The 16850-nt window shown below is 39.0% G+C and overlaps 3 protein-coding genes across 6 annotated transcripts in view; 1 reads left to right on the top strand and 2 right to left on the bottom strand.

The window, feature by feature from the left end:
• LOC105926015 (ataxin-7) overlaps positions 1–7082 on the bottom strand; it is a 48529-nt gene extending 41447 nt beyond the window's left edge. The window contains exons 1-2 of one of the 2 annotated variants that reach the window (XM_012862158.3): positions 6906–7082; positions 1025–1124 (exon numbers count right to left, since the gene is read on the bottom strand). The gene's annotated coding sequence lies outside the window, so the exon portion shown is untranslated. The remainder of the gene's footprint in view (positions 1–1024; positions 1125–6905) is intronic. The other variant, XM_021316244.2, reaches the window with a different exon arrangement.
• Positions 7083–12113: 5031 nt separating this feature from the next.
• thoc7 (THO complex 7) lies at positions 12114–14425 on the top strand. The gene is made up of 8 exons (XM_012862161.3): positions 12114–12223; positions 12490–12610; positions 13056–13183; positions 13285–13371; positions 13816–13873; positions 13955–14021; positions 14100–14169; positions 14261–14425. The coding sequence occupies exons 1-8, from the start codon at positions 12205–12207 to the stop codon at positions 14320–14322; spliced, it is 612 nt and encodes a 203-aa protein (XP_012717615.1). The 5' UTR covers positions 12114–12204; the 3' UTR covers positions 14323–14425.
• Positions 14426–14762: 337 nt separating this feature from the next.
• LOC105926017 (interferon-induced GTP-binding protein Mx) overlaps positions 14763–16850 on the bottom strand; it is a 37772-nt gene continuing 35684 nt past the window's right edge. For 2 of the 3 annotated variants that reach the window (XM_036151855.1, XM_012862160.3), the window contains one exon: positions 14763–15295. In XM_036151855.1, the coding sequence (XP_036007748.1) occupies positions 15071–15295 (225 nt within the window). In that variant the 3' untranslated portion in view covers positions 14763–15070. Of the gene's footprint in view, positions 15296–15644; positions 16047–16850 lie in introns of those variants that run through there. The other variant, XM_021316203.2, reaches the window with a different exon arrangement.

Here is a 16850-nt window from a genome sequence, read left to right as displayed (position 1 = left end):
GAGGCCGGTGAAAGGCGACTCTCCAAGAGCTTCCAGTGAAGTTTGCTAAAAAGTTAGTTTTCTCTTTTACACGGAGGGGAGCACGATGTGAAGCGGTACTGTAAAAAAAAAAAAAAAAAAAAAGAGTCGCACAAGAAACGCACAGCTAACAAATCTGTCTGCAGATCCATGGACTCGTTTTAACACCAACCCAAAGATGCCTGGCAGACAGACAGCAACAGCAGCCAAGATGAACATAAACAATTATTAACTTTAAAGATGAATCTATATTAACTTCCTGGCATTGAGTTAAATATCTGGAAACACTACTAAATACAATAGACAAAATAAACTATTAACAGAAGAACGATAAAAGGATGCTTTTTTTGTTAGTAAATATGTTTTATGCAGGAACCCAACATTTATGGAAGTGCAGTTGTACTAAAGAGTAACCTGGAGTTCATGAAGTAACACGAAACTCAGAATTGCATCGAAAGGGACTCACTAAACCTCAAACTAGGGCTGGATGATATAGAAAAAAAAACATTGATAAAATAGAAATCATATTGATGGATATTGATAATTATCAAACAAATTCAAAACATACATTTTAAGTGCAGCCCTGACCATTTTATGCTGTTGCTTAATTACCTATTTTTAAATAAATGGATTGAAACAGGCCTTTATTCAACCAACTTTTTACGAAAACTGTAAGTTTTATAAAAAGAAAGAAAATAACGCGTGGTATCTGAACTCTTTGAAGGCTGACGGAGCTTTCCTGGGTCTGCGTCTGGGTTTGGTTGTAAGAATTAACAACTGAAGTTTTAACCTGCATCATTGGATAGAATGCACTGTTATTTTATTGAACTTTTCATTGACCCCTTTTTTTTCTCTATTGAACCACACGGCTATCCATCGATATATATTGCTATTGAATTATCGTCCAGCCGTACCTCAACGCACGTGCATTATTAAGTGTGACCGCTACTGTGTAAACATCTGGAACTAAAACTACCTGCTGCATTAACGTGCTGTGAGATCTTACCTTGACACAAGAAAGGAACAAGAAGCTTATTTTTAGCTTGATCAGCCAATCCTCATCAGTTTGGGTGTCTACAAGCTGGCACACACACTGGAGAGGCTATCTGGAGACAAACAAAACAACACAACCAACATAGACAGTTACGAAGGGTAAATTAGTCAAACATGGCTCTGGGTTAATTTGCCCCTTTGCCAACTCACACAGTACCTCCATCTCGTGAAAAATAAAAACTACAACAACAACAAACAATAAAACAAGCAACAACAGGTTTTAAATGTTCATGTAAAGCAGCATCTTGAACCACTGTCTTGTTTATTGTTTTATACTAACTATGGTGCTGGAGACTAAAGATGGATATTAGCCAATATGGTCAAAACTGCTACATTTACATGATGGACTGGAGCGCCCGTGTTGATAAATGTGGATTGTTCTCTATAATTAAAGTGTAACTACAATGGACGGCTAACCGCTAAGCTAACCTAGCCGCTAAGCTAATCGGATACACAAACACTAGAAGTGTGCATGCGAAAGCAGAAACTAACAAGGAACGCTCTTTGGTGCGCACGGCAGGGATTGGTTACAGTTTTTACAGGCCTGCAGTTCCCCCAGAGATTTTATTTAATCTCCTTTTCTAAATACATTGACTACTATCAGGATGGAAGGACTATTTCACCCAGTATAAGAAAAAGTGTTTCTGAACAGGATTACCAATTATAACTTTAAGTTTAAAGCACATTTTAAATCTGCAAAGAGTTCCTTTTTCAGCCATTCAAGGCCTTTTCTTCATACAAAGAGTGTTTTCACTAACAAAGTGTCTGTGGCTGGCTTTGAATTCTGTCTAAACCCGGCACACTAGTACTACTTCTCCTTCCTAGTGAAAAAAAGAGCTAGGATCAGGACCGTGTTCTAATTTTAAACAATTAATATCTACTCGTAAGCATAACAACTTTTGATCATCCAGCTATCATTATTGGATTACGTCATTCTGCATAGATCAAGATTTTTTAAATATTAAAATGTGCAAGTCAGTGGCCAATTTCTACTCATATTTTAAATGTATCCCCTTATTTTCAATTTCAGACAGGTTATCTATACATCTGCATTCAGGGTTATTGGTTGTAGGGCTTTTTTATACAAATCAAAAATGGACCTGCCGGACAATTGTCGTCTAGCATGGCTCAGCTTTACCTTTAAGATCCTCTTCAGATCTGGTAGAGAACATTCCCAACAGAGTTAATGTACCATAATGTCAACATACTGCTAACGGAGGTTTGAACAACTATTTGCCCCCTCACAGATGATTTGTTCTTGTTTTTTTTATTTTATTTTATTTTTTTGCCAAACTAAGATGTTTCTGATATTGAAAAAATGTATATCAGACAAAGATCATCTTAGTAAATACAAAGGCAAGTTTTCAAATGATTACATCATTTCCCCTAATAAATGAAATAAAGTAAAGTTTGGCCCCCTAAAACTAATAATTGCTTGTGCTGCTCTTGGAAGATACACTGCCGTGCAGAGTTTACAGTAAGAGAAAACAAATCTTTAACTTTGTGTGAATTCTGCCCACTTTTCTATGTAGAATTTTTTTAATTGATCCATACTGCATGGTATTTAAGCATGAACAGCTTTTTTTTTTTTTTTTTTTTTTTTTTTTTTTAAAAAAGGTCATACCACAGCATCTCAATTAAGTTTAAGTCTGGACTTTGGCTAAGCCATTACAAAACCTTCATTTTGCTTTGGTTTTTTTGTTTAGCCACTCAGCGGCGGGCTTGTTGATGCATTTCGAATCAATGTTCTGCTGCATCTCCCAAGAGTGAAATTATGGGTCTATCTATCACAGCAAGTGATCCAGACGTACCATCACACTACTCCTACTGTGTCTGACTGTTAAAGTGATGTTTGTTTTCTGAAATGCTGTGCTGGTTTGACAACAGACCTTACAGGAAGCACAACTTCCAAAAAGTTCCACTTTTGTCTCGTCAGTCCACAGGATATTTGTGCATTTCGCATCATTTATTTTGCACTGCCAACGTCGCTGGACTTTAATAATCGATTTAAATTTGAATGTACACAACTGAGCGTTTACTGCATTTTTGCACCGTTATTATTTTGCAATGCCAACGTTGAACTTTTCAAATTAATTGCTTTTTTGCACCATTATCTTGCACTATAAACATGGTTGAACATTCTTCTGCACACTTTTAAAAAACAGCTTTTCTCCTGCACTGTTACATCCTTATCACTGCTGCCCTCTATATTGTAATGTTATTTTTATTTCAATTACAATCTCATTACATTGTCGTAAGCTGTATGCAACAAAATTTAATTTGTATGCAGTACAATGTTTCTCTGGGTTAATAAGTGGTGGGTGTTTGTGATTTCTTTTTTGATTTTTCTTTTGCTCAATAGTTGTTTTTGCCCTTGGATCTCATGGATGGGGTTTTTGCACTCTTTTATTTTTTAACTTTAAACTAGTGTTGCACCGATACCGATACCAGTATCAGACGGGGCCCTGATCCAGCACTAAAATGTTGGTATCGGTATCGGTGAGTACCAACAAATAGGGCACCGATACCATTTTGATGTTTGTATGTCACTTGAACGCAGCCTTCTCTCTCCCGACTAGTAGTATACATGTTATATAAGTTCTTAAAAGTTGCACTATTTTGGCATTTGAGAGCCAAAACCCAGGTTTTAAAAGAGATTATTCAATTATTAATGTAATTTTACTGTCTTACTGTTGCACTACTATTATACATGTTATTATTTCACAAATGTTGCACTATTTTGGCCTTTGAGAGCCAAAAGTTTATTCAACTATTGTCACCCATTCCAGGTAGGCAATAAAAAGTTCTACTACCCTAAGTAGTATGCAGTTCTTCATATATACACACACATCAATTTCAAACAGATGGTATCGGTATCGGCCAATACTGCACAGCCAGGTATCGGTATCGGGGCCAAATATGGCATCGGCGCAACACTACTTTAAAGGTGTCATAACCTCGTATTTACATATACTACCCTTCTGAAAATGTCTTTAAATTCATGTTTAGTACTTTTTAGGAGAAAAATGTTTTAAATAGAGCTAATTCTGGCCCTTTTTCATACCTCTTTATTTCTTGCGAGGGTAAGCGCGAGAATTTGACTTGTGTTCATGCGCCATGGTTTGTTTACCATCGTTTCCGAGTGTCGCCGCTGGCGTGAATGTCTGTGTGTCTCTCTCTCTCTCTCACACACAGACACAGAGACACTGCAGCTGGCCGTCATAAAAGCTCTGGGCTTGCAGTCACAGCACAGCGAACAGAGAATAGAGAAGCCCGGTATAAAGTTTCTCAAGGAACAACGCTTACCGAGTTCACTGCAGATGAGTCCCTGATTGATGGAATTGCCCCTTTGTCCAAACGCAGTTTTGATGCCATCTTCGCCTGGTAGTTTCCCAAGTTAACAAAACACTGCAAAACGTGACGTGCCTACTGGAAGAGTTGTATGGTCGATGGAGAGTCGGTAGACGAGAGGCGGGCGTGGCTTCTGTTAGCGTCCTTCTACGAGTGGCGTAAATCTAGGAGGAGCACCAATATCCCGCTTGGTAGGGAGCGCGCTCTTGTGGGTTTTTAATGGTTTGTACAAAGAGCCCACACACACCAAAAAAACAAGTCACTTTCACACTCCTGATTCTCTGGAAGGTTTTAGCTTGGGCCCAACGCACAAGTTTTAACATGAAAAGTCCAAATCCCAGGTGATGACTCCTTTAAGGTGTAGTGGACAATCTTTTTCGGCTTCATGTTCCGAGGAAGTCACCTTATCAATGGTTGTCCCACATGCCAATCAGCGTGACGCGCTCACCTAACGCCAATGTGCGAGCATGTTCCCTGTTAGTTTCCGCTTGCCGCGCGTGCGCACTTCTAGCGTTTATGTGTCCAGCTAGCTTCGGTTTTCAGCCGCTCGGTGTAGCCGCCGCTCTCACCGTAAACTTTAAAAAATGGCTGAAAGTCGCAAGGAGCAAACTGCCTGACAAGTTTCTGAGAAGAAGAGGAAGGCCTCAGAAGACAGACCAGAGAGTGTTAGGGACACGTTGACCCTGTAGAGCAGAAGAGCAGGTAAGATGGATTTGCACAAGCGCAGTTATTCAAAAACAGACTTGGGGGTTTCTTATCCACGTGTCGAGAAAAATGGGCCGCTCTACCTTTAACGGAGGCAAACGAAGCCTGTAAAGCTTTAGATTTAGTTTTCTTCTATGGCGTCTTGGATGGGTCAGCAGTGCCAACCTAAATTCATTTAAGTAGGCTGGCCCCTCCTGGAAAGCTTTACGGCTGCTCCATTCTTTCTCCGTTTGTAAGCAATAGCTCTCCCTGTAGCTTTGATTATTTCTCATCTGTTCCGTTATGCTGTAACAGGGCAGGATGTGTAGCTTTTCAGGTCTTCAAGTCTACTTCATCTTGTCTGGCAGTTTCTATTTGAAAAGATTTCTAGATTGTTTAGGTCTGGCAGTAATCACGCCTGGGTGTAGCTCATGAACTAACTATAAAAGTGTTAATCCCAGTTGACTCTTAATACAACAACAAAGAAGCCAGTGACTATTTCACTTGGGGCCAGGAAGGTTAGACAAACTGTGTGTCCCCCCTTAATAACTACGACCATCATCATCAGGTTATTTCTGTCTGACATTAACATTTGTTTGATCTTTTCAAACATTTAAGAGCGACAAAAGGGAAAAATTGGAAATCTTTTAAGCGGCAAACCGATTACTAAAAAAAGGCCTTTGCCCCAAAATGCAGTCGTCAAAGATGTTCCGACTTTTAGTGAGCAATGTGCTACAGCTCACAGAGAGCGGTGGGAATGTGGCGACGACGGAAAGAGAAGAACGAATTGAATGCGGGTTAATCACAGCCATTAGCGTATTCGCAATATTTACGAACGATTTTGCAATTACCCGTTTTCCCTATCTAGCTCCACCTTACAGAGTAAACCTAATTTCAATACACATGTCCAGAATGCCAAATGATCCCAAACATGCCCGACATTAGATAAAGAAAAGGTGGCATAACCAGGTCGCCTACTGCTTACCAATAATAATAATAATAATAATACAACTAAACGAAACTGTGAAAAAAAACCTGATTGTTTTAAAGGTGTGCTGTAGTGAAGTTTATAGAGTGATTCATTTAGAAGCAGTCCGTCATTTGATCTCCAGTCCTCACCATCCACATGGCAGGTTGGACATGAGGACCTGTGGCTGGAAGTGAAAGCCTTTCCCCTCTGCGGTCAGGAACGGCGTCATAAACAACACGATCAAAAGGTCGCCATCTAAACCAGGGCAAAATCCGTGTGAAGGCGACGCGTAAAACGGATGAGCATTTACATTTATAATCACATCCGCCACCCCACCAAAGTCATTTTACACCCGTTCTGGTTTAAAATGGGTTGTTGCGCCTTCGTGTATCAATAAAAATGAAACCAAACGCTTTTGTTGCACTTGAGCGGAGAAATGTCTTGGCACAAAGCAGGTGCAACTGGGACAACTAGCGGGCAGCAGCTAGAGGACAACAAACAAGAGCCAGCATTTTTTTTTAGCTAACGCTGCTCCTCTACTTTGTACTACATTTTGTACAACACAAACTACGCTATCTACATACAGGCCCCCCCTTAAAGCCAAACAGCCCCTAACACACAGTGTCTGGCCGGGTCATAACAGGCAAATCGGATATATGTTTGAGTAGTTTTGCCCTGGGAAGAGGCTTGATTGAGAGTGGCACCGGGGCTTGGTGGCTAACAGTTGCATTAGCTTGAAGCCAGCCATGGCCAGCGTTAGCGAGGAAGCTGCCAGAAAAAGCCTGACAGCAGAGCGGCGGCCGCGGAGCGACGGCAGCTGGGAACTTACCGAGCCTCCGGATGCTGGAGCTCTAACTGAGTCCCCGGGCCGGTGAACAGCGACTGGATGCGCCGGGCGAACGGCAAACAGGGACGGCGTGAGAGGAACGGAGGCAGCGTTCAGCTTCTGAGGAGGTCTTCACCTGGTGCTTCCATGTCTGTTTACCAGATTGCATTCTGGGACAGTTGGACGTCACCGGGGATGTGTCGGTCGCGACCGAGTCGGCTCACTGTGCCGACTCATCTCGGTGCGAGTGGGAAGCCTGAGTGAAGATGTTGTTTGGTGGAATGTGTGTACAGTAAACTGTCTTGTTGTTTTCCGCAGGAGGCTGCCATAGCAGGCGTACAGCTTATAAAGCAGTTTATTTGACCTGAGAAGTATGGCGGGTCTTGCCCTCCTTCTGCGCGCGCCCCATCTAAACTCTAAGTAAATAATCTGTTATCAGTGCAGGGCAGGTTTGACCACTTTACATATTGCTGGTTTTACGCTTTTGTCTATGTCTGGAGTTATCTGGGTGTCAAAATAAGCATTGTATGTGCTATTCTTTGTTTTTATGCAATAAATACAGATTTAATCTTAACTCAAACTTTGTTGTGAAGAATCTATCTTTTCTTATTCTGTATTGAATAAGGCTCAGTAGGTTTTGGTTAAAAGGTGATCCCTCCCAGATGTCTTAAAAATTGTTCAATAGCCATTTTATTTAGCTGTAAATGGGAATTTTGATATTATTTCATTTAATCAGGAAAGACCCATTGAGATTTACAAGGGTGATCTACTGGAACATTGAAGCAGAAGCCATCTTCATCGTTATTATGCCATTTTCTATGGCACTCAACACAACATAGCAGAGGAGCTTAATGTCCACTGGCTTACCATGAATTCATTCAGGTTTATTTATACAACGCCTATTCAAAACACGTCACTTCACTTTACAAAGTCAATTTAATCAAACATAATGACAGATTGGTCGTAAAGTTTCCTATCTAAAGAAACCCAGTAGATTGCATCGAGTTTTGGCAAATTACATTCACTCCTCCTGAAGGAGCGTGGAGCCAGTGTGGGCAGTGGTCTGCATTGCAGCAATCCCTAACAAGCATGCATGTAGCGAGGGTGGAGAGGAAAACATCCCTTTAACGGGAAGAAACCTCAAACAGAACCAAGCACAGTTGAAAAGCCATCGGCCACGACCGACTGGGTGTTGGGAAGACAGAGCTGAGACACAAAAAAGCACAGAAACACACAAAGATCCAGTAATATTTTCAATGTTAGAGGGTAGTGGCAAATGACCTGCCTCCATGGATGGTTTCACTGCTAACAGAACGCCAGACCAGATGTACCTACTATGAAAAGAAAAATGACAGAGAGAACATAAAGTGAAAAGTTGAGATAGCAACCAATAATGCCAAACTGGAGAACAGTAGGAGAACTCAGCAGAGTGAGGGAAACAGATCTTTATGACCTCCAGCAGTCTAAGCCTAAAGTATCATAACTACAGAGATAGCTCTGTAACCAAAGCCTCTCTAACTATAAGCTTTGTAAAAAAGGAATGTTTTAAGCCTAGTCGTAAAAGTAGACAGGGTCTCCACCTCACAGATTAAAACTGGGAGTTAGTTCTGTAGGAGAGGGTAACTAAAAGATCTGCCTCTAATTCTAAGTCTAGGCACCACCAGTAGACCTGCAGTCTGAGAGCGAAGTGCTCTGTTAGGAACATACGGGGTAATCAGAGCTCTGATATATGATGGAGCTTGATTGTTAAGGGCTTTTTATGTGAGTTAAATTTTAAATTCTAATTTTGTTTCAACAGGGAGCCAATGAAGGAAAGCTAAAATAGTGGAAATATGATCTCTCTTTTTGGATCAGCTGAAGGCTTTGAACTGCATTTGTGGACTTCCTGATAATAAATAATTACAATAGTCCAGCCTTTAAGCAACAAATGCATGAAAAAGTTTTTCAACGTCACTCAAGGACAGGATATTTTTAATATTAGCAATATTTCGGAGGTGGAAAAAGGAAACCATAGAAACCTGTCTAATATGGGATTCAAATTACATGTACTGGACAAAAATAACACCATGTTTTTTTACTTTATTACCAGAGGCCAATTTAATGTCATCTAGATTAAGCGATTGATTAAAAAGTCTATTTTTTTAAGGACTTAGGTCCAAAGATGACAACTTCTTTCTTGTCAGAATTTATAGTTATCCAAGTTTTAATATCATCAAGACATGCCTGTAGTCTAAGTAATTGATCTGATTTGTCAGTATTTATGGATAAATGTAGCTGAGTGTAATTAGCATACTAGTGGAAATCAATCCCATGCTGTTTGATAATTTTACCAGTCTGAAGCATGGTAGAGAACAGTCAGTAAAGTTCCTGTCTGGAATAAAACCTCCCGCTCAACTAACCTAACACACTGTTATTAGCTAAGTGCGAGGAGCTAGCTTCCTGACGCACCTTCCGCGAGCCACAAGACCACTAATGCCAGGACTGACTCATTTTCTGTGGGAAACCCTGGCAAGATTTAACCCCTCAATACACTGAGGAAATGAGAAGGTAGGGGTGAGCGGACACCGATGCACTGTGCTGAAAACATTTTACTATTCCGTGTCAGAGAGAGGAGATGGAAACACAGTGGGAAATAAGCAAGCATGCCTATGTAAATTATTGTGCTTATTTTAAATTAATCATGTGATTAAAATTTGCTGTGTGATTAATTAATTTATTGATTATCGCGATAGGCCTACTCCCAGCCAGTACTCAGCACCGGATCAGCTCCACCTGCTGCTACTAATTAGTCCCAACTCTGCTCACCTGTCACCCTGCCTTTAAATACCTGCCTCACTCATCGTGTTTTACTCCAGTGGCTTTCCTGGGTCTTCTTCTGTGTTATCTGCTCTGGTTACACTGGATGAAGATCAAGTGCCTTCAGATTAAGTTTTCAGTCTATGGCTTTTGGTCTGTTTGGTTCTACCTATAAGTTCCTGTTGTTCTGCTCATCTGCCATCACCCATCATTGCAATAAACTTTTTAAAACTTAACTCTGTTTGACTGTATATCGGGTTCGCCAGCTCAAGCGTTACATGATTAGCACAACTGACATAACTTTTTCTTTTTGTGCAGACTCTTACTCCCTGACACTGTTCAGAAGATACAATTTTTGAGTTCCAGGTGGCTAAAATCAACGTGAACTCCTCTCCTGTCAGAATCCCAATTTGAGGGGAACTTTTGCACCATTCTTGTCGGTGCCTTAGGTATCTATTGGGATAACAACATCTTGTCCTACTCAACAGATCTAAAGCTGATGTCACAAGATGGCATAGATACAAGCTCAGCCATTTCAGCCAGTCGCTTCATTGAGCCAGTGTCACAGAACCAGTGGGTGTACAGTATAATGACATTGTTTCAGCCTCTTTTGAATTCACATGAGTCCTTACAGAAGACATCAATAGGAAGGGGCAGCCCACTGTGACACTCTAAAGCAAATCAAATAATTTTAAAATGAATTTGAAACTTAAATGGAAGCCAGTGGAGGGATGCTAAAACTGTAGTTATGTGCTCACGTTTACTTTTACCTGTTAAAAATCGTGCTGCAGCATTCTGTACTAGCAATAGCCATGAAACAGTGGCTTGGCTGAGACCAATCAAAAAAGAATCACAACAGTCCAGGCGTGAGCATGGACCACGATTTCAAGATAATGTCTAGATGTGGCTTGGTCTATGACAGCCGTCTCAACTGAAAAGAAGAGGATTTGATCATAGGATTTACATGAGCATTGTGTTTGAGGCTGGGGTACATCTTTACTCCTGAAGTACAAATGTTGGGACCAAAGAGAGAAGATCAAAAGAAGGAACATTGTTTGGACTGCTGGATTTAAAAATCATAACCTCTGTCTTTTTTCATTAACACTAATGAAATTTAGAGCTATCCATTTCCTGATGTCAGACAATCAAGTAGAGGTTGAACAGAACCATTATGTTTTAGAGAAAAATAGACTTGGCAGTCATCAGCATATGAATGAAATGGTACGGAATGCTTCCTTAATAATGAACATGACAGTAATCCATTTAAACATTGAAATGCAGTTAATACCTCTACATTGGCACCATGGGAGGAATTTATAATGCTATTAAAATCAGAGATGGATGCAAAGCAATAAACACTACTATCTGTCTGCCAAGAAGAAATGAGACTGATGAAATCACTCACTGCTTATGCTTTCTATCCAATAACAGATAAGATTGCTGTATACAAAAGTAATAGATTGCTCAACATGATAACTTTAAAGGCTAGTAATATTATCAATAGATTTAGTTAGATTAGAGAATAATGAATGACAAGTTTTAAAAAATTCCGAAAGCTATAGAAGAACGATTAAAGTCAGTTGAAAGCCAAATGGTTCCTGGTAGTGAGCTAAGCCAATTATTTGAATCCTAGAATGTAATACTAAGGCCCATCACTAGATGACATAAAGTGCATGCACATTATCGGCTGGTCTTTTTTGTCTACAATAAAAATACAGAGGCGTATGCCTCTCAATAGGATACAATGAACAAGATGAAGAGGAAGCGAAATTGCAGATTAAAATCCATACAGACTCATGCAATGATGTAAAAAAATGGCACCTTTTACTTCTATCTATCTATCTATCTATCTATCTATCTATCTATCTATCTATCTATCTATCTATCTCTATATATATATATATATATATATATATATATATATATATATATATATATATATATATATATATATATATATATATGTACACACACACACACTTGTTTTCCCGATTAAATCCAGTAAACCCAGTGAAAAGGTTTTTCATCAACATTGCTTCACATACAAAACAATGTTTTGCAGGTTTTTAAGCATCTGTAGCCTACTCTACACAATCATAGTAAAACTGATATATATATATATATATATATATATATATATATATATATATATATATATATATATATATATATATATATATTAATGAGAAAGCAATACATAACCATGCACGTATATTGCTTTGATAAACATGTTTACAAACAGCTCATATTTATTTAAAAGATAATACTTTAAAGTAACACTTTCATAGATTTGTATCTCCTAAATTCCAAGTTTTCTGTAGAATGCACTCTTTCATAGTGAAATTTGTTTTAAACTCAACAAAAAGCAAATGGGAGCCGACCTCTTGGACCTTTAGAGCGCTAATCTCAAACGTCCCAGGTAGCAGTTCCTAGTTAACACCAGGGGAGGCAGTGTTGGTTGGAAATGTGCCTGTAAAGTAAGAAGAAGAAGTAGAAGAACAACATCATGGGGGCCGTTACTGATGGTAAGTCGTTTTGCGATTTACTCCTTTATTTATACTCCTCTTTATCACTTTTATTGATGTCTTCCGAGCCCCATATATAATTATCAGCAAACTAATGTTTGGTTTAACCGCGAACAGCCGTAAAACTTTACACAAAGAATTTGACTTTAGTGAGAACAGCTAAGATGCTAACCGTTAGCCTAGTCAGGAGCTTGCTAGTAGCCTGCCTGTTAGTGAGTTTGGTGACTGTCCTGGGGGAAAAACGACCTTCCTGCTGTGTGTCTCAGATGAAGTTATAAGAAAGCGTCTTCTCATTGACGGCGACGGAGCTGGAGATGACCGCAGAATCAACCTGCTGTTAAAAAGCTTTACCAAATGGTGCCACTCTCCTGGGATCCCAGAGGAAGGGTGAGCTACACTGACCTGTACCTCTGTGTGTGTGTGTTGGATTATTTAAATACATCTTCGATGCTTAGCATAGGTGAGTTCTAATAGTACTCTTCTTGTATTTCCAAGCGTCCTGCGCAGACATGAAACGTGTATAAGTGCAAAGAAAAGGAGATAGAATGTGGAAAGTTATATTTTCAGAGCTCATTCCCTGTCCCATCGAATAGGCTTTATGTATTCAGCTTTCAATCAATTTAAATCTATCGGCCATAAATCCATTCTACCCAAAGTAGGAATATATTATACATACATTTGTTGTAAGGTTATGTATTAAAGCTTTTAAAACAGACCAAGAGGGACAGGCTTGTTTGAAATTTTCATCCCGGATAATGATGGGATTTTAAAATGGGAAAATTGCACAGGAACCCTGTTCTTATAGTTGGAACTATTTTCTGTCTGTGTGTAGATTTACACAGTATCAGAGGATGCTGGGCACTCTGGCTCAGTGCGAGTTTTCCATGGGGAAGACGTTGATGGTTTACGACATGAACCTTCGGGAGATGGAGAATTACGAGAAGATTTACTCAAACATAGGTAGGAACTGATTCAATCTACCTCAATCTATAATGTCCGGATCATTTGGCAAATAGTTTTGTTGTTGATTTATTTAATGTTTTTTTTTTTTTTCATTGAAGAACAAAGCATCACATCTGCTCATGACAAGATTGCAGAATGCAAGAAAGAAATACAGAGGGCGAAGAGAATACGAAAAAATCGGCAAGGTAAAGTTCTTTAATCTTTCTTTCATTTACAGTACCTTGCAATGTATAATAAGCTGTTTAATGTCATATCCACAAACCTCCAAGTATTTTACCGGGATCATACATGGTAGGGTAACATGAAGTTGGGTATAAGTGACGTGTGGAAGGAAACTTATCCATGGTTTTAAAAAAAAAAAAAGTATAATAAAAGTGCAGGATGCATTTGCATCAGCCCCCATGGGGGAAAACTTTGCAGAGCCAATTTTCTCTGCAAGCGTTTGCCGCGCTTTTTCCTTTTTAGGAGAGAAAAATATTTTCTTTTGGTCTCATCTGACCCAAGCAAACTGTTTCACAAGGCTCTGTGTTCTGTTATAGGGATTTAGTTTTGCTTCTTATGTTTATGAGTGTTGGGTTACCCAAATATTGTAAAAATTTTGCATGCTTAAATGTATTGTTCTCTTGCAGAATATGATGCTTTAGCAAAGGTAATCCAGCAGCATCCGGACCGGCACGAAACCCTCAAGTAGGTTGGCCTTTTATAATCCACATCTTTATATATTTAGCTTTTTTATGTCATGTTTAATTTTACTTTGTTTACTTACAGGCAGCTGGAGGCATTAGACAAAGAACTCCAGCAACTGTCTCACATTAAGGAGAATGTGGATGCGAAGGTAAGAGGAAATGTGTGCGTTATCTCTTCTGTTTAGATGTATGTTGCTTTCTTTTTCTGACACCTGTGTTTTGCTTAGTTGGAGTTGAGGAAGAAGCAGTTCCACGTTCTTCTCACCACCATCCAGGAGCTACAGCAGACACTTGAGAGTAAGTACTTTTTCTTTTATTTGCACCTAAAATTTAAACTGCAATCTAAGAAAAGTAAAGTCCCCTGTACATTACTTATTACCTTTTGTAGATGACGAGAAGTCAGACAATGATGACCACAGTCAGGGGAGCCCTGCAGAGAATGGAGAATGAATACGCACAGAGCCTGGCTGAAATGGATCTAGATTTTAAGCAGAACTGGCTTTAAGAGTCCTTTTTTTTGTATGTTCTTTGGAATAAAGTTGACTTGTCTGTATGTGTTTGTCTGTGTAATTCATGCGTTTGAGTTAATGTATAGTTTTATATAAACTCTGTGCCAAACACAGATCAGCAAACAATGAACTGGTTTGTTTTTGATATTTAAGGTCAAAGATCACATGTGTTTTCAACATCATTAAGGAGGAAAGTATATATTGAGCTGCTTGCTCAAACATTTGCGAACATTTGTTTAAATGTAAGTTAAATCTCCACAAGGGTGCGCTGCAGTTCATTTTTTAGGTCACTGCTGTTTGGTAAGATTTCTACATTTACTTTTCTTTAAGTTCACCAAGATCGATGGAAGGTCTATCACATCTACAGTAAGACAAAAGGACTTGATTTGCTTAAAATTTTATTGAAATTATCCCTTCCTATAATAAACTACAATACTGAAAAAGATACATTGAAGCAAATCTATACTACACCAGAAAAAAAAAACAAAGCTGCTGTATGATGTTTTTCTTATGACAATAGTTGTGATACCTACTCACATCTTTTGCAATATATTGAGCTCTAAATTACCAATTACAATACATTTAGGTCCTTCAGTGGACATTATGGAGTGCAGAGTAGAAATGTTAAAGTTTATAAAGGAGCGTCATGTTTACAGCAATAGCTGTGCTTGTGAAAAGCCCCATGACTTCTAGAACTCCACCAGGTATGCACGGGCCTGCATGAGGCGCTTCATGCGACTCTGCAAAGCAGCCCTCTTGCTGCCAATGTCATAGTCCTCCTTCAGCAACAAGTCCATGTTTTCCTTGTCCTGAAGCATCTGCAGCATTTCCCTCTGAAGCTGGATGGCAGACTCCTGCAGCATCTCATAGCGGATCACCAGGGGGATCTGGTCGGCCAGACGCATCCCCGCAATCTGCCAGGAAAAAGGAGCATATTGGTTTAAAACTTACAAAAAAATAAAATAAAAAAATCGACAACAATCCAACCCCTGGGGATCTCATTTTGAATTAATAAATCAGTCAAATGATGTGAAGAATGATTTTTTTCCCCCACCCCTCCAATCAACTGAGCCATTTAGGATACACCAAGGATAATTACACTTTAAAATTTATAGGAAAATCCATTGAAAAGCTTTTAATGTGATCAAGAAATGTAAAAATTTAACATCTATTTATTAAAAATTTAAGTAAGCTAAAAAAGTTAATCTATAGAACAGCATGCTTATTTTAGTCAGGAAACTAGAGGACAGGGACAGCTTATGGCTAGAGAACTGATTAAAAGAGAACTGGTTAAAAGATCCGATGTTCAGCTTTTCACAGCAATTTCACAGCTCTCAGAAGTTTGAGAAATGGTTTACTGGCTAATCATGATTTGTAATGTCTAATGTGAATCAGGTAGTGAAAGTACGAAACAAACGGATGAGGAATTAACTCTGAATTTCATGTTTAAAATCTGAAAGCAGGATAAATTAATAGGAAAAGAGTGTCTGACGTAGTCCGAAATAGAGTTGGCTCCCTCCAGGTGTTTGTCCTGTTTCACAGCTCAGCTGTCGAGGAAATTAGCCAAAAATATCTGTTGTTCCAGGCAGAAGTTCACTTGGATGAGAAAGTTATGGGTTTCCACCTGGGGTTGTTGAATTACTTGATGGTTCCTCACTTTGGATTCTGAATTTCATATGACAAAGATAATCTCTTGGAAAAATGTTCTAAGTGAGTTGAACACATTTTAGAGCTGTTGAGGGGGAAAAAAACAACTTTACTGCAACTTCACTCAAAATTAAGACGAACCTAGCGAAGTAAGCAATGAAAACAAAACATTTATCGTAACTGAATGTGACAGGAGGATCGGGCTTGACCCTGTTCTGGTGTGGCAAAGCTTCTCAGTCGGCCCGGTGTTTTGTTTTTCTCTCTAACTAAAGATCACAGGGAATTCGTCACAAAAGGGTTGCTCAACTAATCCCAGGCGGTTTTGGGAAAACACGAAAGCAATGTTATGTTGTACAGCCAAGGAAAAATAGATTCTACCTTATTTTTCTAAAGCACATTCTATAGAGTCAGGGAGACCAAAAAGGGTGAGCAGTTTTATCAGCCATAGCAATTATCTCTTAACTGGAGCTGCTTTACACTTTTCAAGGTGTGAAATGTGTAAACATACAGATTAATACCACAGATCCTGTTCAAGCTCAAGATATTAACCAACAGTTAGAGCTATTAATGGATGATTTCAAAGGCTTTCTGTAGAAGCAAAAATAAAGTAATTTACTTTTTTTTTTACTTTTTATTTTATTGACAGGTATTCAGACAAAGTGCCTTCTGAGCATGGCAATTGTCAAGGTAAAACAAAAAGATGTAACATTTTGGGGATTCAGGAACATCAGTTGCATGTGAGATTCTGTTGTGACTAAATAAGAAAGGCCTAGCACTGGTATTTAAAGTTGTCTGGAGATAAGCAGTTAAAAGAAAGCTGCA

The sequence above is a fragment of the Fundulus heteroclitus genome, chromosome 20 (assembly GCF_011125445.2).
Source record: "Fundulus heteroclitus isolate FHET01 chromosome 20, MU-UCD_Fhet_4.1, whole genome shotgun sequence".
Lineage (NCBI taxonomy): Eukaryota > Metazoa > Chordata > Actinopteri > Cyprinodontiformes > Fundulidae > Fundulus > Fundulus heteroclitus.
Note: the sequence above shows the minus strand (reverse complement) of the source record. Positions and strands in the feature narration are given on the sequence as shown.

Bases quoted from the DNA above. Each gene is read 5' to 3' on its own strand.
- thoc7 (XM_012862161.3), top strand. The intron at 12,611-13,055 runs GTGAGCTACACT...GTCTGTGTGTAG, and splicing joins CCTGGGATCCCAGAGGAAGG to ATTTACACAGTATCAGAGGA. The intron at 13,372-13,815 runs GTAAAGTTCTTT...GTTCTCTTGCAG, and splicing joins AATACGAAAAAATCGGCAAG to AATATGATGCTTTAGCAAAG.